This window comes from Osmerus mordax, chromosome 11 (assembly GCF_038355195.1).
Source record: "Osmerus mordax isolate fOsmMor3 chromosome 11, fOsmMor3.pri, whole genome shotgun sequence".
In the NCBI taxonomy this organism is placed as follows: domain Eukaryota; kingdom Metazoa; phylum Chordata; class Actinopteri; order Osmeriformes; family Osmeridae; genus Osmerus; species Osmerus mordax.
In genome coordinates, this window is record NC_090060.1 from 4,783,768 (window position 1) to 4,805,540 (window position 21,773).

The 21,773-nt window shown below is 45.5% G+C and overlaps 2 protein-coding genes across 4 annotated transcripts; one reads left to right on the forward strand and one right to left on the reverse strand.

Annotated features, from left to right (window-relative positions):
• Positions 1 to 3,316: 3,316 nt before the first annotated feature.
• On the forward strand, positions 3,317 to 16,001 carry bace2 (beta-secretase 2). Of its 2 annotated transcripts, XM_067246295.1 has the most exons (9): positions 3,317 to 3,844; positions 6,253 to 6,341; positions 6,620 to 6,836; positions 7,617 to 7,748; positions 11,207 to 11,341; positions 11,877 to 11,978; positions 14,038 to 14,187; positions 14,419 to 14,587; positions 14,835 to 16,001. In XM_067246295.1, the coding sequence occupies exons 1-9, from the start codon at positions 3,554 to 3,556 to the stop codon at positions 15,077 to 15,079; spliced, it is 1,530 nt and encodes a 509-aa protein (XP_067102396.1). In that variant the 5' UTR covers positions 3,317 to 3,553; the 3' UTR covers positions 15,080 to 16,001. The 2 variants fall into 2 exon arrangements, with proteins under 2 accessions (XP_067102396.1, XP_067102397.1); XM_067246296.1 differs by lacking the exon at positions 3,317 to 3,844 and having other exon boundaries at positions 6,585 to 6,836.
• Positions 16,002 to 16,140: 139 nt separating this feature from the next.
• LOC136951720 (transmembrane protease serine 2-like) lies at positions 16,141 to 21,008 on the reverse strand. 2 transcript variants are annotated; one of them, XM_067246297.1, is made up of 13 exons: positions 20,960 to 21,008; positions 20,386 to 20,542; positions 20,080 to 20,169; positions 19,822 to 19,932; positions 19,496 to 19,625; positions 19,256 to 19,366; positions 19,081 to 19,124; positions 18,469 to 18,631; positions 18,114 to 18,286; positions 17,793 to 17,888; positions 17,496 to 17,638; positions 16,711 to 16,860; positions 16,141 to 16,447 (listed from the first exon to the last, which is right to left on the reverse strand). In XM_067246297.1, the coding sequence occupies exons 1-13, from the start codon at positions 20,975 to 20,977 to the stop codon at positions 16,388 to 16,390; spliced, it is 1,446 nt and encodes a 481-aa protein (XP_067102398.1). In that variant the 5' UTR covers positions 20,978 to 21,008; the 3' UTR covers positions 16,141 to 16,387. The 2 variants fall into 2 exon arrangements, with proteins under 2 accessions (XP_067102398.1, XP_067102400.1); XM_067246299.1 differs by having other exon boundaries at positions 16,444 to 16,525.
• Between the last annotated feature and the right edge of the window lie 765 nt (positions 21,009 to 21,773).

Genomic DNA, 21,773 nt, shown 5'->3' on the forward strand with positions numbered 1-21,773 from the left:
GATGGTGAGGATACAGATGGTGCGCTAAGAGACTTGCACTGCTATAAGCGCAGAGACATGGAGAACCGCAATAGCTCAGGTAGTGCACACGCCACCGCAAAGCGTGTTGTGACGTTGTGGCTCTGGTTCTTCACGGTCATTTACATTGTTGTTTCGAGGAATACAGGATGGAAAGAGCACTTCGTTGCCTTGTTGTCTCAGTTAGGTGAATGGTTAAAATAAAAGAAGAATTTTGGGTCGATAACAAGATCAACTGCATGTAGAAAGGGAATGCGGCAGAAAGGGATACCTTTGCTGTATGCAAGTGCGCTCTCATTCACCTGGCCTGAGCAATCGTATCACATGGTACGTTACTGCAAGTGCACATCCCATATGTCCATTGGAATCACACGCAACGTTCTCACCACCCCACATGGCACGCGGTACTGTGTAATGGACTGTACACACAGACCAGGACCACTAGCCTCCACCCACCCGCCACCATGGGAACATCTGTGCCCCTCTGCTGTGCACATCTGCCAGGCACCGTGGCAGGGAGGGAAACAGATGGAGTGTGTGGGCGACGCCAGCGAGATGAGAAAGGGTATCGGTTGGGCCAGGAGCATGAGGGCCTGAGGGCGGCAGGGTGGCAGGCATCATGACTCCCACAGTGAAAGACTTGATACAGGACTCTGTGACTCATTCTGCACCACAGTGCTGCTCATAAGAGTCAGTCATGACCCTCTACTCTGAACTCTGAAAGTAGCTAAATGCTAAATGCCAGTGGTAAGTCTTAGTCACCCGTGTCTAGAATACGTGCACCATACAGTATCTCTCCCCATGAAATGTATATGACGTATCCTCTGTCGTCAAATGTCTAAGAAACATGGGCTGAGATATAAAATTTGTTAATCAATCAAAGTCAATTTATCCCTATAACATTGTTGTGTTATTGCTGTGCGTGTCTGTCTGTCTGTCTTTTAGCCTATCTGTCTGTCTGTCCATCTGTCTCGTGGCCTGAAAAGTAATGAACGAAAAAAAGAAACAATTCTCAAATCACACACTTTTGGATCAATTACTTCAGTGGCAAAGGTTGTTTTCCCGTTCTTCACTTGAATGTCACGGCAGAAACTCATGCATTGACCTCCATCACCACACTGACTCCCAGAAAACAACACAATTCCATTCCCCATCCCCCTAATCAAAAGAGTCTTGTGGAGCATTGGGGCGCGGGGAGAAAATGAGATTTGCTACAGAAACATGTGGCCAGGTCATTATAACCCCCCAACCCCCACCACCCCCACCCCCTTCTCCCAACACCCCCCAGCCTCGACCCCTTAATCCTTGATTGTCCAGCTCTTCCCTGCCTGAAATTACACACAGTATCCAATATCGCATGGAAATGCCAACAGATGCACTGTCTCAGATGAGCATTATAGACTTATCCAGGGAGCAGCATTATGCCTGCGTGAGACCTGCAGGATGGTGGCTTTGGGTGTGCTGAGATGACGGGGTGAGATGGACAAGCTTGGGAACAGTCGGGCAACTTGGGGGCCAATGTGGTCACATGGAATGTGGTCACATGGAACGTGGAAGCATTCAGACACCAGTGTTCATGTCATTTCAAAGAAGAAAAAAAGACAACATTTGGGAAAAACACGAACGTAATACAGCCATTGGTTTTGAGGGAGCGTTACACTGTATTGAGTGGAGACATAGGTGCGTCATGACAACAACAAGGGAGGGGAGGGGGGGGGGGTCTGGATGGAGATGGAGGGGTGGTGAAAGGAGGCCCATTTTCCACGTTGTCGTCTCTCTGTCCATCCAGTTGGTCGTTGGCAGGATCACACACAAGTAATCACGTTTTGAGAGCTCTGAAGGTATTACAAACCATAACTCCCAGTAAAGGAGCCTTGCCCTCCAAACCATTGGACTGTTCATACCCCATAATCAGACGTATTTGTTCACCAGTATGCCAAGTGTCTTTGCTAGAGATGTGAAGAAGATAATGGCAAAGAGTACCCTCTTATGGACACTAGTGGAAGTGCATCCAAATGAAAATCAGTGTGAGGCCTTTGTTTGTGTAGGGTTAGGCCTACGTGTTGCTAGAGGCTGTCAGAGGCCTCTGTGGGTCTATTCACTATCTTCTGCTCCCGGTCTATACAGGCTGACTAAACCCTTAACAAGTACTGGTAAAGAAAGCAGCTACATGATATGTTCATGAAACCTATTAGAAAGACTAAGAAATCTGTCTGACCGTAAAAAAAAAACAATTGACCTTGTCTCATATGCAAAATGGAGAAACCTGTCCTGATCAAGGAGGTTCAGAGGAAATGTTTATCTTTGATTGTAATTATCAAAGATTATCAAAAAATAACACAACCAATGTCAACAACGCAGATCCTATTGTCCGTCAGTCGGTTTCACGATGTGTCACTTGAGGACACAGAATTTCGGGCTGCATTGAGACGAAGGTCCTTAATTCTGATGCCATTTCCCAGACGATAAGGTCTAAGGTCTAAGGAGGGGATCCTTGTTGAGAGAGCATGTGACATTAGAAGTGTGGAACACATGGGGGCTCTGGAGACAGAGAACAGTAGCTGCCTCTGTGCTGCGAGGAGAGAGGGAACTGTGGAGATTGTGGTGTGACACATCAATCTTCTTAACCGCAGGGGGCTCATTCCACCCTCACCACAAACACACAAACACACACACACACACACAGAAGCCTTCCAAAAGACTTGACTGTGTGGTAGTCATCCCCACACCACACCTTTAAAGTCACGTGGACGAGACAGCTCTTGAGGGGGCAGTTCAAGAGGTTTCAGAGTTGAGGACATTTAGATAGAGATGTACTGTAGATCAGCAGTGATGAATAATATTATCTTCGTAATACTCATACACTATTTGTCAGCAACATTTTGATGGTTTGACCTCATTGAACATACCGAGCTTCATTTAATCCACACACAGAGGTAGTTTCTGTTATTATACACATATACATGGTTGTCCTAGATCGATATAAAATGTTCATAGTTTGTATATGAAAGACGAGAAAAATCTCGTCTTTTTGCAAGCAATGAAGTTTGTTTCACGTCATACATAATGCTTATTGTATAAGAATACTTCCCATTTACAATTAACAGCGAAAATAACGTGAATCAATTTGGTAAATTGTTGCAAAAAATATATAACTTGAAACACTCCAACTGCAATGGAGAACATGCAAACGAGGTGTAGCTCTTGCACTTTCTGTGAAAGTTCTGTGAAGTCGTCACATCCGACCTATGGAATTCAGGAAGTCATTTATGCCGCAAAGTGAAAGAGAGCAGAGGCATAACATCAGTTGAGAAGGGCGCTGTTACTGTAGAAAGTACTCTCTTCTTCAGCAGTAGCCTATCAATGATCATTTCTCATGTTTCTTCTACTGTTCAGTAGGGAGACGGACAATCCATGATGCTAAACACTGGAGTGGAGTGGCCATGATGGCCAAGTTTAAAACCAAGGAGCAAACTTTGAACAAGTCGGAATTGTAATACGGTTTAATTCGTCCTGGGCGCAGCCAACATTTGCAATGGCACACTTTAGCAGCTATATTCCCATTGGGACCTTTCTTCTTATTGCCTGCTTTGGAATGTCGAATTGTTACTTTACCGTTCCTCTGAAAATTTTCACGGGAAAGTTTAATTCTTCAATGGATTTGGACTTGACTCCTCTTCAACTGAAGCAAACCTCTGGAAACGAATTGTCCTTGGCATCTGATCCGAATGGAATCGTGAACTTTTTGGACATGGTCAACAATTTGCAAGGAGATTCTGGAAGAGGCTATTACATGGAGATGTCAATCGGGACTCCAGGTCAAAAGGTAATTTTTTTTCAGCATTTAAAATGAGTGATCCTGCTCATCCTCTTTATTTTATTTTTGTATGATGTATCTATTTATGGTATTCAATGTCAAGACTACAAACACAGCTGAACAATATTTCTATGAATTAATAAATGAAAACGCTCTACGGTGTTAAGATGCATTAACCTTCCTGATATTCTATTGTCTTCAGTCACACAAAGACAGGTTGTCTCAGCCAGCATGTGATTCAGAGAGAGATTGAGGAGGCAGTGGGCCCCTAGGGCATGGGGCAGGCAGGCAAGTGGGTTATGTGGGGGAGGCTGCAGCCAGCCCTAGGACCTGGGCCTTTGGGTAAGCCCCTACTCACATGAGCTCACATGATGCAGTCCGAGCTCCCCTAGCCGAGCAGCTGACCAGGATTAGCATGTACAAAGTCTCCGTGAGAGCAGTCTCACACAGAACCCCTCAAAACAACACGCCAAATCTGTGTGTGGGTGTACAGTTACAGTACAGTTATTTACTGTACTTGCACGTTTTGTGAAATTTTGAAATGTCTCTCACATGACGTGTTACAGAAAATATAAAAAGGTTTGTTTGAGTCTAATAACTGATTAAAGGAATTGGTGAAGGCATCAGCTTCCTTGAGGTGTTTCTCTGAAACTAGCTTAAAACATTAGTTAATTAGTTAATCAGTAAAATGCCCCATGGTACATTGGTCTTTGGACTAAGGGTTATACGATTTGGGGCTTTAAGACTTAAGGGTTTCAGCTTAGACTATTTGGTTCCCACCAGCTTATCAGGCTCATTTTTGCCTCCTCACTGCCTTGTGGTCTATCACAGGCATGTGTGCGCACTGCACAGACTGCCACTAAGTCTGACATCATTAGCTTACAGCATCAAACACTTCCCCTGCTACACTCCTGACTATCAACAATAGTCGGGGTGGGAGATACAATATTAGCCTGAGAGAGAGAGAGAGGGGAGAGTGGTGGGAACGCAACCTCCAACCCAACCTCAAACAGGCCTATCAGTGATGTAATTAAGGACCTCAGAGTTAAACGAGGCCCTATTCAAATGAGCCACTAATTGCCACATCTGTTGGCTGGCGTCGCAGCCCGACGGGCTGAGGTGTCGTCTGGAGCGCCTCACATCTGCTAAGTGCTACAAACAGGTAGCAGATGCACGCCACCGATGTGCCTCTGCCAATTACGACTGGAGAAGGCTCGCAAAGGCGCCGGGCGGGCGACCACACTGGCCGGCTGACAAGGAGAGGGCCGGAGGACGTACCGGGGTCCAGGAGGTGGGAGGTAGAGGAGAAATGCCCCGGTCCCCCCCCCTTCTCCTCCCTGCCCCCCCTCCCCCGCTAAGCTCCGGCTGCCTGGGTTCTGGTGGTTTTGGCCCGGCGCGCGTGGAAACGTGCCATCTGTGTGGTGGCTGTGGGGGTTTCGGGGATGGCACGGTTACAAGCGGTGGGACCGGGGCCAGCCCCGACGAGGAAGCACACTCAGATAGGGCGCTCGCTGGCTCAGTCCTGGCCTCGCAGGACGAGGAAGCAGATGTGCTTGGTTTCCGGGGACGACCGAGTGATATGTTGTTGTTTCTGATGTTGTCTTTATTTTGGAAGACGGCGACTTCCTGCTCAGCAGGTTGTGACACAAAAAGGCTCCCCACAGCAGAATCAGGGAGAGGGAGAGTAGGAAGGGAATAGGCGCTCTAATGCCCGAGGTTTGGAACTCGTTCTGGCATCAGCCACAAAGAAAGTCTTCATCGTCTCTTGAGTTGAGCTGGCTATGGTTAAACCTTGCTATGTCTAGCTATGGAACGGATCAAAACTCCAAAAGAAAGTCTATGTCCTGTTACATCTTCCATAGGGTGTCTGTCCGCCTGTCCCCAAGCAAATAAGCATGTCCTGTGAAGCAGCTTCACGTAGGCTACAATATTCAGTAAATAACCCTGTTTGGCATGAGTGTGGAACTGTAGAGGATTAACACGGCCCCCTAAATGATGACACTAAGTAATGACCCTTGTGTGCCTGTTGCAGAGGTTAAGAACTCTGTTAGCTCATTAGTTCCCCGTCGTTGACTTGACGCTGTGAGATAACATTAGTTCAACTGATGCTAGCATGTAGGCACACAAACACACACACAAACACACACACACACACTGGTCTGTTAACACACAGGTGACAAATACCAGGTCAGGTCTCTAGACACAGGAGACATGTGGGAATGGTCACGTTTGCCCAGGTCTTTAATTAAAACCCAATGTCAGAGACATAGCACATAGAGCATAGCTTGAGTGCTAAGGAGCTGTCCTTTACCAGTCTATTTCTGTGTGCCCTGTGTGGATGTTTGCCTTGTAGGGAGGGGTTGGGTTGTTGAGTGTGTTGACAAATGACGAATAACGTTTTCCCTTTTGTCAAACAGCTGAACATCTTGGTGGACACAGGGAGTAGCAACTTTGCTGTGGCAGCCTCGGCCCATCCCTTCATCACACACTTCTTCGACACTGCACTGTAAGTGTGTGTGTGTGTGTGTATGTGTGTGGGGGGAGGGGGGGTCAGATCCAGGCCCCGTGATCTCTGTCTGGAACGTCCGGTTTTGTGTTATGTTGAGATAAGATTACCGCAACAAACAAAACTAAAAGGGAAAGCATTGATTAACGTTGACAACGACAATGAGCTGGCCTTTTTTACCGAAATGTGCATTTGTGTGTGAGTACTCGTTTGTCCATATTAATCTTGCTTTGTCTCTGAAAGGCTGGTTAACCCTGCGTCTCCGACCGTGTGTCCAGTTCTAGCACGTACCAGGCCACAGGCAGGATGGTGTCTGTGAGGTACACCCAGGGAAACTGGGAGGGTGAGCTGGGCATCGATCGTGTTTCCTTCCCCAAGGGACCCAACGGCACCATGAGCATCAACATCGCCGCCATCCTGTCCTCTGAAGGGTTCTTCCTCCCCGGGGTCAACTGGCAAGGCATTCTGGGACTGGCCTACCCCTTGCTGGCACGGGTAAGGCTGGGAGAGGGCACTCCTTGCACCCTCTGGTGCCACCTTGATATGAATGCATGCCAATGGGTGTGTTTGATTACAGACTTGCCCCAAGGCTTCCCTGGGCACAGTGTGCTACTGAATGTTATCACCAAGCAGACAAACCCAGGCTGGGGAGGTGCACGTATGATATGGGTCAAGGAAGGTGTCTGTGCTGACTTGAGTTTATACTTCGCCGACGGATGACTTTTGCAGATAGTAGCAATCCAGGTGCTCCTCGGTCGTGGACCACTTCCGACCCTAACACTCCGCTCACTGCTCCGATAAGATCCGCTTTCGTTCAAGTTTGGACATTTGTCACGCGTCACATGCATTGCTCTGACCCTAGACGTGACCGTACAAGGTTATGAAGATTTGTCGGAAATGGTTCAGTCACGGGAGGGGTGGGGAGGGGGGGGAGGGTACTGGCGCGAGTTATTCCTAGCGCTCACAGGAGTTCCACGCTTCAATTTGAAAAGCACAGCTATTTATTGTGTCGTCTGACCACAGTGGCCCTACGCAGGGTTTCCCGCAGCACTTTTCAGTTGGGTCTAAACACACGCCTGACGCCTTAACTACGTTGTTTTCTCCCATTCCAAACCGTGACTAACCCCAGTCTCCCTTCTCTGCAGAACGCATTAGTCTATCGCACAAACTAGCCCCCCCCGCAATAGTCTATCGCACAAACTAGGTCTCCCAGTCTGACAGCAAACCTAACCCTACCACCTTAACTAATATTTTCTTTCCCGCCTGCCTTTGCAGCCTGATTCGTCCGTGGAGCCTTTCTTCAACTCAGTGGTGCGACAGACGGGCATTCCAGATGTCTTCTCGCTCCAGATGTGCGGAGCTGGACTGTCGGCCAGCAGCTCTGCCGACCCCGTCGGGGGCAGTCTTGTGAGTAGTCAGCAGGGTTGGGGGGGGGGGGGGCCTGACAAAGGAAGAGCTGTTGAGTCCCACACTAGATGTGAACCGAGGCTGTTCCCTCTCAGGCACTTAAGGCTGAGGCAGAGGCTGAGGCTCTGCTGCCTCCAGATCCGGTTAAACCTTCTGGGGGAAGGATGAGGCTGAGCAGCTTGATGCTTCTTAGAAACATGATCGCTAGCTGCTCCCCCTGCCTCCCCGATGTGCTTCCCCTATAGGACGCCCCATCCAGTTAGCAAGTGGCTAATGAGGCTAAGATCGCACCCTGCCGACAGCAGGTCTGTCAGCGTTGCGGAGCTGCCTGCCGCTCGCCCGCCACGTGACCCAGTGAGAGCGGCAGATGGGCGAGATGGCGAGATGCCTCGCAGGGATAAACCTCCCCCCCCCCCCACCCCCCCCACCCCAAAAAAACAAAAACGTGTCACTGTTATTGGGTGTGCTTTGCAAGGGCACAACCTTTGTTCTCTCACATATATATTATTATTGGGTGTGCTTTGCCTTCGGCAAGGGCACAACCTTTGTTCTCTCACATATATATTATTGGGTGTGCTCAAGCCTTCGGCGAGAGCACAACCTTTGTTCTCTCACATATATATTATTGGGTGTGCTCAAGCCTTCGGCGAGAGCACAACCTTTGTTCTCTCACATATATATTATTATTATTATTTTTTTTTCTTTTTGCCCCCCTAAAACTCAGTAAATACTTGGCCTACATAGACAACGTAGGTGTCAAAAGTTTCGTCTTGGTAGCGATTGAGTTGCTTCTATTGGAATTTACGTTCTGTTGCATGGTTTAAGCTTAAATTAAGTTTTTGTGGCGAAAAGTGAAGCTAACGGTGGCTAATTTGCTAGCCACAGTCACTGACGTTACTAACGTCACTGCGTCACTAACGTCACGAAAACACGCGTGACTACCTTTGCCAGAACATGCGTTTAGCATCTGTTAACTTGGGGGATAGCTAGGCTAACTATAGCTTTACTGCAAGGCAGCTGCAGAAATGCCACAAGAAAAGAGGCCAGGGTGATAACTATTTACTCATTTTACTTTGTGATATGACACACAATTGTGATGTGTAATGTACAATATAAGCTGATATTATTAAGGAAGTACATCTACTTTCGGAAACAGTAGTCTACTATTTCACTGAAGTATTAGCATCATGACATTAGCCTGTGTTTCCCGGGCAACACATACTACAGTGGTCTATGATGTAGCGTTATCTGTTTTCAATCGTTAAAATAAACATTCCTCACATATACATTTTCGTTGTAGGATTTATTCTGACATTAGAAAACGATTTGTTGGTGAAATTACCATTACCTGTGGTTTCAAACCAGTGTAGCTCACTGCAACGCTGTAGCTTACGCGAGACACACTACAAAAACATCTAGCTACAGTACACAGCTGTTTAGGAAGTCAAACGGCGACAGAAAATGTTCGGCACTCCCCTTACTTAAATCAAAAGTCTATCTAACTACTAACCTGAACTTCATTGCCACAGCCTAAACGTTGTCAATCTGTTCATGAAAATAATTAATTTCAGCCTAAACCGTACAACGGAACGTTAAATCCAATTCAACCAACGCAATCGCTACCAAGACGAACACAGCAGTAGTCTAGTACTGTACCGTAGTAGTACAATTTACCGGGGCAGCTTCTCAACACAGGGCTATATCGCATTTTGCGTTGTTACTGACAATGATCGCTACCAGTGAGCTTTTTATGAATGAGCAATTTTCCACTAAATAAATGTCAAGCTTATTTACGTTTTGGGGGGCATATTTTCAGTTAGCAGATGGTACCGTTTGAATTGCGATTCCATCTACTACTGCCGGGTAACGTCGTAGAATAATCTTCAAAGGGGTTGTTTATTCATGAATGAATGCAATATGAGTAGGCTAAATGCCTGAAAATATCATGAGAAGAGAAAAACTTAAAATGACGTTTAAATCATAGAGATTAGGTCAATTTTTACACCGGTCTGCAATAATGTCACGAAAACACGCGTGACTACCTTTGGCAGAACATTCGTTTCGCATCTGTTAACTTGGGGGATAGCTAGGCTAACTATAGCTTTACTGCAAGGCAGCTGCAGAAACGCCACAAGCAAAGAGGCCAGGGTGATAAATATTTACTCATTTTACTTTGTGATATGACACACAATTGTGATGTGTAATGTACAATATAAGCTGATATTATTAAGGAAGTACATCTACTTTCGGAAACGGTAGTCTACTATTTCACTGACATATTAGCATCATGACATTAGCCTGTGTTGCCCGGGCAACACATACTACAGTGGTCTATGATGTATCTGTTTTCAATCGTTAAAATAAACATTCCTCACATATACATTTTCGTTGTAGGATTTATTCTGACATTAGTAAACGATTTGTTGGTGAAATTACCATTACCTGTGGTTTCAAACCAGTGTAGCTCACTGCAACGCTGTAGCCTACTGTACCCGAGACACTAGTGTGAGTAGCTAACAACAACTCCTCAGCTGTTTAAGTCAAACGGCAACAGAACATGTTCGGCACTCCCCTTACTCAAAAGTCTTTCAGTAGGGAAACTATCTGACTACTAACCTGAACTTCATTGCCACAGCCTAAACTTTGTCAATCTGTTCATGAAAATAATTAATTTCAGCCTAAACCGTACAACGGAACGTTTAATCGAATTCAACCAACGCAATCGCTATCAAGACGAACACAGCAGTAGTCTAGTACTGTACTGTAGTAGTAGAATTTACCTGGGCAGCTTCTCCACACAGGGCTATATCGCATTTTGAGTTGTTACTGACAATGATCGCTACCAGTGAGCTTTTTATGAATGAGCTATTTTCCACTAAATAAATGTCAAGCTTATTTACGTTTTTGGGGGCATATTTTCAGTTAGCAGATGGTACTGTTTGAATCGCGATTCTATCTTCTGCCGGTAAAGTCGTAGAATAATCTTCAAAGTGGGTTCTTTGTTAATGACTGAATGCAACGAGTAGGGTAAATGCTTGAAAATATCACGAGAAGGGAAAAACTTAAAAGGACGTTTAAGTCATAGAGATTAGGTCAATTTTTACACCGGTCTGCCAAATGTATTCGTTGATTCAGCTATGAGGCTGCCTCTTGCAGGGGAAATGAGAAGACATCTATTTCATTCTACACTTCACTCGTATTTTCAGTTGTAAATGAGCAGCAAAAAAAAAAAATGCTTTTAAATCTATGTAATCTTTATAAATAATAAATATGCATTGTTATATAAAATATACAGAAATATCAGTTTTAAAAATGTCATTCAAAAACCGGACCCCTGTGCAACCGACGCAAGCAAGCACACCCTACAATTTCCCCAGAAATTGTACCCTCTCTACTTCTTGCTTGCTATCTCTTTTCACAGGGGTCTCAAAGGTGAATGACGGTCTGCTCTGTTTCAGGTCATGGGAGGTGTTGAACCAACTCTGTACCGGGGGTCAATGTGGTACACCCCCATTAGACAAGAATGGTATTACCAGGTGGAAGTGTTGAAGCTGGAGGTGGGCGACCAGAACTTAAACCTGGACTGCAGAGAGGTATGAGAATATCCAACTGAACTCAGAGCAAAAACGATCCCGTTTCACAGGGTCCAAGGTTATGATGTCTATAAATCCATTGTGTTCTATAAAGCCAACCGACAGCCATTTTCAATGGAGAATCAACATGTTTTTTCTTTCTTTCAAATGTATAACTAAGACTCGTAGATGTTTGGGAAATTGGATTTGAGGTCTCTCTTCATACAGAAATACCAAGGTTGATTTCGCAAGACATCTGGGCAGTAGCACTTAGCAAACTGGAATGTTTTCTACTACATGTTTTTACTGTTTTCGTTCTTGCTATGTACAGTATGTTTCTCTTATGCTGCGCCAGAATTGCCCTCAGGAGACAGTAAAGATTTTTGGAATAGAAAAGAAATCGAATTGTTGTTTGAAGAAATATGACAGGAATGTTTGTCAACCCTTCCAGGAGGATGGCTATTATGCCTGACCACACAACTGGTTGTTACGTCAGGGTCTTCTGAGAATCCCAACAATAACATGCCCTGTTTTTGCGTCTCACCCTGCTTTACAGTACAACATGGATAAAGCCATAGTTGACAGTGGAACCACTCTTCTGCGACTGCCTGTCAATGTCTTCAATGCCGTGGTAGAAGCCATTTCCAGAAGTTCTCTGGTATGTCTGCAGTGGCCATGAGCAATCATACACACAGCGAGAATAAAACGGCAGGTTCTTTGTTGGGCTGTGAGGACGAGGTTGGCTGAGGATAACCTTTTGAAGCGTCCCTGTTTTCTTTAACAAAACGCCCATGGTTGGTACTTATCCACAGGGTCTAAACATTCATATACAGTTAGGTCCATAAATATTTGGACATTGACACCATTTTCATCATTTTGTCTCTGTATACCACCACAATGGATTTGAAATGAAACAATCAAGATGTGCTTTAAGTGCAGACTTTCAGCTTTAATTTCAGTGTATTTACATCCAAATCAGGTGAACGGTGTAGGAATTACAACACATTTGATATGTGGCCCCCCCCTTTTTAAGGGACCAAAAGTAATTGGACAATTGGCTGCTCAGCTGTTCCATGGCCAGGTGTATGTTATTCCCTCATGGGAGTTCGTTATTTCATTGACAAGGAGCAGATAAAAGGTCTAGAGTTCATTTCAAGTATGATATTTGTGTTTGGAATCTGTTGCTATCAACTCTCAATATGAAGTCCAAAGAGCTGTCACCATCAGTGAAGCAAGCCATCGTTAGGCTGAAAAATCAAAACAAACCTATCAGAGAGATAGCAAAAAAAAATTGGTGTGGCCAAATCAACTGTTTGGTACATTCTTAAAAAGAAAGAACGCACTGGTGAGCTCAGCAACACCAAAAGACCCGGAAGACCACGGAAAACAACTGTGGTGGATGACAGAAGAATTCTTTCCCTGGTGAAGAAAAACCCCTTCACAACAGTTGGCCAGATCAAGAACACTCTCCAGGAGGTAGGCGTATCTGTGTCAAAGTCAACAATTAAGAGAAGACTTCACCAGAGTAAATACAGAGGGTTCACCACAAGATGAATTGGTGAGTCTCAAAAACAGGAAGACCAGATTAGAGTTTGCCAAAAAACATCTAAAAGAGCCTGTACAGTTCTGGAACAACATCCTATGGACAGATGAGACCAAGATCAACTTGTACCAGAATGATGGGAAGAGAAGAGTATGGAGAAGGGAAGGAACTGCTCATGATCCAAAGCATACCACCTCATCAGTGAAGCATGGTGGAGGTAGTGTTATGGCGTGGGCATGTATGGCTGCCAATGGAACTGGTTCCCTTGTATTTATCGATGATGTGACTGCTGACAAAAGCAGTAGGATGAATTCTGAAGTGTTTCGGGCAATATTATCTGCTCAGATTCAGCCAAATGCTTCAGAACTCATAGGACGGCGCTTCACAGTGCAGATGGACAATGACCCGAAGCATACTGCGAAAGCAACCAAAGAGTTTAAGGCAAAGAAGTGGAATGTTCTGCAATGGCCAAGTCAATCACCTGACCTAAATCCAATTGAGCATGCATTTCACTTGCTAAAGACAAAACTGAAGGGAAAATGCCCCAAGAACAAGCAGGAACTGAAGACAGTTGCAGTAGAGGCCTGGCAGAGCATCACCAGGGACGAAACCCAGCGTCTGGTGATGTCTATGGGTTCCAGACTTCAGGCTGTCATTGACTGCAAAGGATTTGCAACCAAGTATTAAAAGTGACAATTAGATTTATGATTGTTAGTTTGTCCAATTATTTTTGGTCCCTTAAAAGGGGGGGGGGCACATATAAAATGTGTTGTAATTCCTACACCGTTCACCTGATTTGGATGTAAACACCCTGAAATTAAAGCTGAAAGTCTGCACTTAAAGCACATCTTGATTGTTTCATTTCAAATCCATTGTGGTGGTATACAGAGCCAAAATGATAAATTGTGTCAATGTCCAAATATTTATGGACCTAACTGTATATATATACTAATAGTTGACACTAATTCACCTTATTTCTTATGAAGATACTTAAATTACACTAAGCCTTTGAATCACGTTAAAGTACAATAAGCAGATTTTCAGCACGTTCATGGATGAACTATAGTACATTTCAATGACAAATAGACGGCACGTTTAACACGTTTTGCCGCCCTTATTGCTCCATTGTTCCTCACACCCCCCTTCGCTCTCTACCCCTGCCTCCGCTGTCCAGATCCAGGATTTCTCCTCGGGCTTCTGGTTGGGCACGAAGCTGGCCTGCTGGATGAAGGGAGAGACCCCCTGGAGGTTCTTCCCCAAGCTGTCCCTCTACCTGAGAGCCACCAACACCAGCCAGTCCTTCCGTATCACTATCCTCCCTCAGGTGACCACATTGCCATGCTTCGTCTAAGTTTCCCCATGAATACATCGACACACACGACATATGTATTTGTGCTTTATTTCTATGCCTTTTGTCTATATCTGTTCTGTGTATGTTTCCATGTGTGTGTGTACCACTAAGAGGCACTGCATTTCGTCCGCACAGTTGAGCAATGACAATAAAGGTATCGATTGATTGATTTTCCGTCCACACTTCGGCCTGCCCCTCCCCCAGCTGTACATTCAGCCAATCACGGACGTCGACGGCACGCTGGACTGCTTCCGATTCGGCGTGTCGTCTTCGGCCAACGGCCTCGTCATCGGAGCCACCGTCATGGAGGGCTTCTACGTGGCGTTCGACCGCGCCCAGAAGAGGGTGGGCTTCGCTCTCAGCACTTGTGCAGGTAAAGACCGACTCATCTGAGTCAGTCCTAATCATCTTGTAACCAGAAACATTAGAGGCACTGTCTCTCTGGAACCTTCTGGTATCTATTTTCGACCTCGGAAAAAAAGTGATGCCGTACCGATTTGGGGTTCTGTATATGCGTACATGCTACCTAATGTAATAGCTGGATCCTTTAACCTAATATGACGGCGTTAAATCTCTGGTATTGCCATCCCTCCCTTCATTCTTTTTCGTCCCTTTTATAGTGAACGGAGGGGTGGCTGTGTCCGAGATCTCCGGGCCCTTCTCGGCGGAGGACGTGGCGGCGGACTGTGCCGCCGGAGGCCTGCTGAAGGAGCCCTTCTTCTGGGTCATCTCCTACGCCCTCATGGCCGTGTGCGGCCTGGTCCTCCTGCTCCTGCTACTCCTCCTGGTGCTGCCCTGCCGGCGGCGCGACCGCCTGGGGGAGATCACCGACGAGTCCTCGCTGGTCCGACACCGCATCAAGTGACTGAGACGAAACCTGGGTGGTGGCGAGTCGGGGGGGACACCGCCCGGGCACTCTGCAGCGCCGTCGTCAGAGGAGGCGATAGGCTCGCACTGACCAATGAGAATGATTCACTGGATATTTTTGGACATGACTATTGGCTGAGATTGGTCAGCTGGCGGTACTTCCTGGTTTGACGAGTAAAGACAAGAGACTAGATGCATATTTATTCCCCTTGTACCCCATCAAAACCACAACCACCTTAATCTGTGTTTAGAGAACAATACAGGAAAGAAAAATAGGAATAATTAAGTATCTCTGAAGTACATGCTTTCCCTGTTGAAGTCTGTGTTGAGGAGCTAAATATTTTGCTGTACAAGGGCCATATCACTGTTTTGTGACGGTCACCTCCAATGTCCTAGCTTTCTATTATGTAGGAAATATGTGTGTGAGACCTTCTGTTCAGGTGCACTTTGTTTTTCCAATACTGATCAAAACATTAACATTTTCAAAGATCTCAATCACTCTGATGTGTTAATGGTAGAAGGATGGAGTATTTTGAAGGAAGACAATTTGTCAATTATGTTGTGTAAAATTACTAATATACATACTGTTGTTTAAATTCATTCATGTTTGATTGCACGCTACTACCCCGATTCCCTGATAATGTAAGACACCTAAAGGTTGTTTGTAAGGGCACATATATTTATATTTTAGTATTTTTATTGAAAATCATTGAATATGTTTGTTAGGTATTACAAGCCAAAGTCAGTAATGGTCAATCAAAGATGTACTGTTTATTACTGTGTCTAAAACAACGTTGTTTCAGGTACAGAGTGCTTTGCCATGTTCATCTGGTTTATTTTTGTGTGTTTATATGTGCCAAATTTGTGATCTGTAAATACATAATTATATGAACTTGATTAAACATAACATTCCTCTTGCACTTAATATGGATATTTTCTTGTCACTCACTTTATATGCCATCATTACAAAATATATAATATGTGAGAAGTGTGTGCCTTGCAGACACAAGCACATCCAATAACAGGCTTTGAGTGACATCTAGTGTTGAAATGTAGTACTTCACCTCGAGATTTAAGATTCATGCAGTGGAAAACATCCGGAAACGTCCAGAAATGATGGGATTTCCAAAGATAACAACAAACACTACACTGATGTTCATTACTTAGAGATAACAACACGCTCTTTACTAAAGCACAGTCAAACATGACTAATAAATAAGGATAGCACTGGATCATTTGAAAGCAGTAGCATACAGACACACATCAACCTTTTACGTCTTTGTACTGTAGCTGTTCTGATATGTCTTCATTGAAATTCAAATACATATTGACCTTCATCTTTGTTTTGTTCTTCATCTTGATATTTCTGGAAAGGAGAACAACTGGTCAAAACTTCCCATGACACTATTCATGTCCACCTATTTAAAACATGCGTCATTTATACCTGCATCTGCTCATAGAGCCACTCTAGGTAGAAGTACCTGCATCTGCTCATAGAGCCACTCTAGGTAGAAGTACCTGCATCTGCTCATAGAGCCACTCTAGGTAGAAGTACCTGCATCTGCTCATAGAGCCACTCTAGGTAGAAGTACCTGCATCTGCTCATAGAGCCACTCTAGGTAGAAGTACCTGCATCTGCTCATAGAGCCACTCTAGGTAGAAGGGGACGTTTCCATAGGCTGCCGGGACGCCCGAGACACATCCGTGCGCCCAGCTTCTGTCCCCAATGAGCCACCATACAGAATCCTCCTCTGTCACCAGGGGGCCACCTAAGTCTCCCTGAGAAAGAGTCCATAGTGACAGTATGGAACTACAACACTCATAGCTCTGGCAGTTGGTTAGGGTCACGGTAAGAAACGCATCTGTTATTTTCTGTGCCATTGCCCTGGTTTTGCTTGAAGTCGATAAGATTACTAGATAAGAAACGTAGATTCAGATCTAATGGATTACTCCTGGTCATTATGTCACATACATAAAGGCTACTTTCAAGCCCAAAGGAACACACAATGGTGATTTTGTTTGGCCACAATCTGTTACATTTGAAAAGCCTCATTCAACGATTATTAAAGTCTTCTAATGTCAATTGCCATGTATGCACATGAAAAGCGGAATTGTATGAATGACTGAAAGGGTGTTCAAACAAGCTGACAGAACAGCACTGCGGCGTTCAAACCCTTTCTTTTTCTAATTCTTAGTCTCACAATTTTCCAGTTAGGGGAACACTGAGTGAGAATGCAAATATCGACATGTCATACTGCACAGACTTCACTCATACATTTCCTTTAAGTTCCAGTTTCTACACTAGATCCACATCAGCCCATCGGTTCTGCTCTCCTCAGCGGCAGGGCCACTAAGTGGCAGAGCCGCGCCTGGCGGCGAGCGTTTAATCCGCCTCTGCGTGTCTTCTGTATTACCTCACAAGGCTGCACCACCGCCCCCGGGTTTCCAGCACAGACCGTGTCCCGGGTGTAGGCCCCATCAGAACCTGGGAGGTCGCGGCAGGCCGCGGGGTCTAACAACGTCACCTCCGCTTCCATCAGGAACTCCGAGCCGACGTCTTCAGAGGAAGGACGCAAGGAAGGAAACGAGGAAGGGAGTAGGAAAGAGGAAGGGACCCAACAGGAGACGGAAGTGAGAAACCCAACAGGAGACTATCCCATGAGATAATGTGTCGTTTTCCAAACCCATGAGAACATACAGTTATGACTTACTCGTGAGTTCTGTGCTGCCAAATCCCGTTGTCCAGCATTTCCTGGGAGCTTTGAAGTCCAGCCCAACATTGGGCAGACAGGCAGGCCTGATATTACCTGTATACACACAGCCCAAGGGTTTGTGTTGAAAGCGAGTGATTCAACAGGACGTCAGAGCTAAGCTTTACTAAGCTCTGACGTCAAAGAGGAACAGGAGCACATCAAAGCAAGTGAAATGATGTTCATGAAATGATAAGAACGAAAACCCATGTTCACCATTTGTTTATGGTTTGCTGCTATTATGACAAAATGGGATGAGAAATAATGAAGTCACTTCCTCACTTGTCATCACGAGTGGTTTGGTGAGCCTCATCAGAGCAATGTTATTCCTCCCAGTGTTGGTTTGAAAGGCCTCGTGGCCCAGAATGTGGCTGACTTGTAAACCATCATGAAACGCAGTGGACCAGGTATTTACTACACCTGCAAACACCTTCCAGGATTGAGGGCTGGAGTCCCTGTCGAGAAAACACAAAACAACAAACTTTGTTTCGGTTCCGGTTCCGATTCACCCATCTTCCCCGATCTCTGGTAGGTCTGGACAGGCACAAGCAAGATGGAGGACGCTAAGTGCTACTGGATCCAGATGACAGGGCTTGTTCACAGAAGAGCGGACAAGGACATGGCAGGAGAGGCTCACTTCTGCACACAGCTAGCTGCCGTGACGATCCAATAGGGGCTGATGATGGTGCCGCTGCAGTTGACGGAGCTGGTCAGCAGGGCGTGCCAAGGCCACGCCCCCAGACTGGCGGGCGGCTCGTTCCCGGCACCACTAGACGAGGGAGTCTCTCTGGTCCCACAGTCTACAGAAAGAGAAGGGTGTTTTCTCCTGTGGTGGACCAGTCTACAAGGTACTCTGGTCCCACAGTCTACAGAAAGAGAAGGGTGTTTTCTCCTGTGGTGAACCAGTCTACAAGGTACTCTGGTCCCACAGTCTAGAGGGGACACTGGTAACACAGTCTGGAGGGGACACTGGTAACAGTCTAGAGGGGACAGCCCCTATACACCAGTGTCCCCTACAGACCGTGTTAACAACATGGGACACAACACATTTTAAAAAGGTGACTAAAGCAAGGTGCAGTGAAAGCTATGCCGTAACGAATCGGCACGTCTACATTGAAATCGTGATCGCCATTCGAGTGACTAACTTGTCAACTAGCATTTCATCTATTCAATCCGGTCATGTAACCAGATCACTTTGGACGGATAAAATATCGAGAAATCCGAAAAGCTGAAGTTTCGCTTGACTGACCGACGCATTGCAGAGTAACAGCACTCCCACTGGAACAGTTGTTGCTGAGGAGCAGAACCAAAAAACACCAAGAGGGCCGTCACTACCCAACACACTGATCGCCCTGCATCACTAACCACCATGGTCACGAGGACCCTGTAAAACATGGCTGGGCTGGTGTTGCCTCAGGTCATACCTGTTGATGAACAGCTTCAGTATGTTTGTGTCTGGGCTTGACCCTGTCTTCACCTGGAGGTATCCGTTACTCGTGTTGATCTTCATTTGGCCAGATTGTGCAGAGGTGTACCTGTTCATAATACTTCGGTCAAGTTAACGTATTATAATTTTTCTTCAGAACATGCTCCACTTCAATTGGTACAGTGGTCCACAGCAGTGCCACTACAGGAATAAAACCTTCTGTATGAACGCATCTCACACACTGTATCCCATCCTCTGGCAAGCGGTTTGCCCAAGGTTAGTAGTCCAGCCTTCTGAGCACACTGGCTTCCAGGAACGGTCCTCAGACCTGTAGATCTGAAGGAGAAAACCAGAGCCAAACAGCCTGACTGCTTAAGCACACACACACACACACACACACACACACACACATAATTGGATGTATTAGGTGTCAGATAAGGACAAGACCACAAGACTTCTCCCCTTGACTAAATGACATGTGAGCACAAGCCTGTTGCAGACTAGTGTAGGCTGAATCTCTCATGTGACATGGGCCGTGGCTGTGGAACAGGAGGGTGCACCTACAGCACATAGTCTCATCCTCCCCACCAGGGCAGTCGGTCACCCCGTCACACCACTGGGACTGGAGAACGCAGAGGTCATCCCTGCACCGCACCCCGAAACACATGGAAGACACTGGGAAAACAGTGCGCGGGTGTGTTTTTAGGTTCATAGGGACACAAATAGACAGCTGTGATATACGTCTTAGCAATACATACAACTTGAACTCCTGGCCTGTTTAAGAACGCAAAGAAACATGGAAAAGACGCTGTGGTTCCGTACAGTAGTAGCCCAGGAGGACCCCAGCCACCAGGAGGAGAAGCAGGGCGCTGACGACGGCCGTCACTGTCAACTTCCTGCAGTTCCTCCTTCCTAGGACAAACCCATACTGATGAAAGGCATGCGCTCGACACTTCAGCACAACCTTCTCTATATATCCCAGCAGTCGAAAATCAAGTTTGATCTGGTTAGTGTGTGCAGATTGAAACATTTAAACAGCAAACACCCACTCAAGCATATACAGTAATCTATAAAATAATAATCCAAACTAAGAACTGTGTAGTTAATAGGTCTGGAAAGCCGTTTCACCTTTTGGAGGGATGGTGGCAGGGGTTTGTGGTGGGCTGGGAGGGTACAGGGCCACCTGGTGGACGTACTGGGGCTCCGCAGGGGGGTCAGCAGGTGGGGGTCCCTCCACCCCCCCCTCCTCCTCAGAGCCGTCATTAACACACACAACACCAGGTTCCTGTGCATACACGAGTGTGGAGTATGAGGATTGATCCACATAACATCACATATACAGAAGTTGGAGTTCTGCAGTCTCTCTCCTGAAGGCTAATATGAGAAGGGTATAATAGCTTGACAGAAGGTATTCAGAATAGAAAGACACTGTTAAATACCAATTTGTAATGCTCTGGAGTTCACATAGCAACTACAGTAAGCAACATAACATACCGAATTGGCAGACATTTTTTTCTTTCAAGACACCTTGGGCTAGAAACCTATATGGAAAGCAAATGCATTGTCATTCTACAGAGCATATCAATCACACAATGTCCATTGCTAAGCTTCAGTAGATAAGCTTACGGTTTACAAAAACCAGTGACAATTGAGTCAAAAACGACACATGGATATCGTCCAGAAGCTATCACACAATACTTACACAATACTTACAGTTCATGCGACTTCAACCTGATCAAGCTCAATTCACATCTGAAGCTCATTCCATGGTCCTCACATACACACCCTCTCCAGGAGAGCAGACTGGAGCAGCCGTTTGTGCCCGGACACTCCTCAATAGTGGCTGTAGGTGGGAGGGAGTTAACCCTCTCACCGGAGCACCAGGGGTGACGGAAGAACACAACACTCTCAGCAGGGAAGGTTAACCCCTTTCAGTGTTCACTGGCAAGTATTTTAGCAATACTCTGAGGTTTGAGGTATATTGGGATTCTAAGTACAAGTGAAAGAATGGTAAAAGTCACCCTACTTTGCATGAACTAGCTGAATCGACTGTACAGACAGCGGTGTCACTACATAGCTTAGTGAGTTTTCATGTCGATCTAGTTTTGGTAACACAAACTTCAGCTCTCTGAGAATAACTTCCATTTACCCCTGTAGCGTAAGACTGTTTGTCTTCATGAGATGTGAAAAGTCATACGATTTTCCAAAATGTACTAACCTATACCACTTACCTGTAATATAATTTAAGTGTTCAAAAAAACGTTGTTCATGACTTTGGCGTTACCATGTGTTTAATCATTTTTATGTACATATCATATTTATATTTTACAGTTTATCATGTGACAGATGAACATGAACAAAACACGGATTCTAAAATATTCTATATCAAAATAAGAAAACAAAGTCTGTGAATGTGTCTGGTTATGTATCATTGTAATGTAGTTTTAAGTATTTGATTACATCATGCCCCTAGTACAGTCAAGTTCAAACACATTCATCCCTGGGACTAGAGTTCC

Coding starts and splice junctions, on each gene's coding strand:
- LOC136951720 (XM_067246297.1), bottom strand. Junction 17,639..17,792: donor TGGCAGCACAGAACTCACGA/GTAAGTCATAAC, acceptor CTTCCTCTGAAG/ACGTCGGCTCGGAGTTCCTG. Junction 16,448..16,710: donor GGCTCTATGAGCAGATGCAG/GTACTTCTACCT, acceptor TCTCCTTTCCAG/AAATATCAAGATGAAGAACA.
- bace2 (XM_067246295.1), top strand. CDS start 3,554: ATGGCACACTTTAGCAGCTATATTCCCATTGGGACCTTTCTTCTTATT. Junction 14,188..14,418: donor GTATCACTATCCTCCCTCAG/GTGACCACATTG, acceptor CCCCTCCCCCAG/CTGTACATTCAGCCAATCAC. Junction 14,588..14,834: donor CGCTCTCAGCACTTGTGCAG/GTAAAGACCGAC, acceptor TCCCTTTTATAG/TGAACGGAGGGGTGGCTGTG.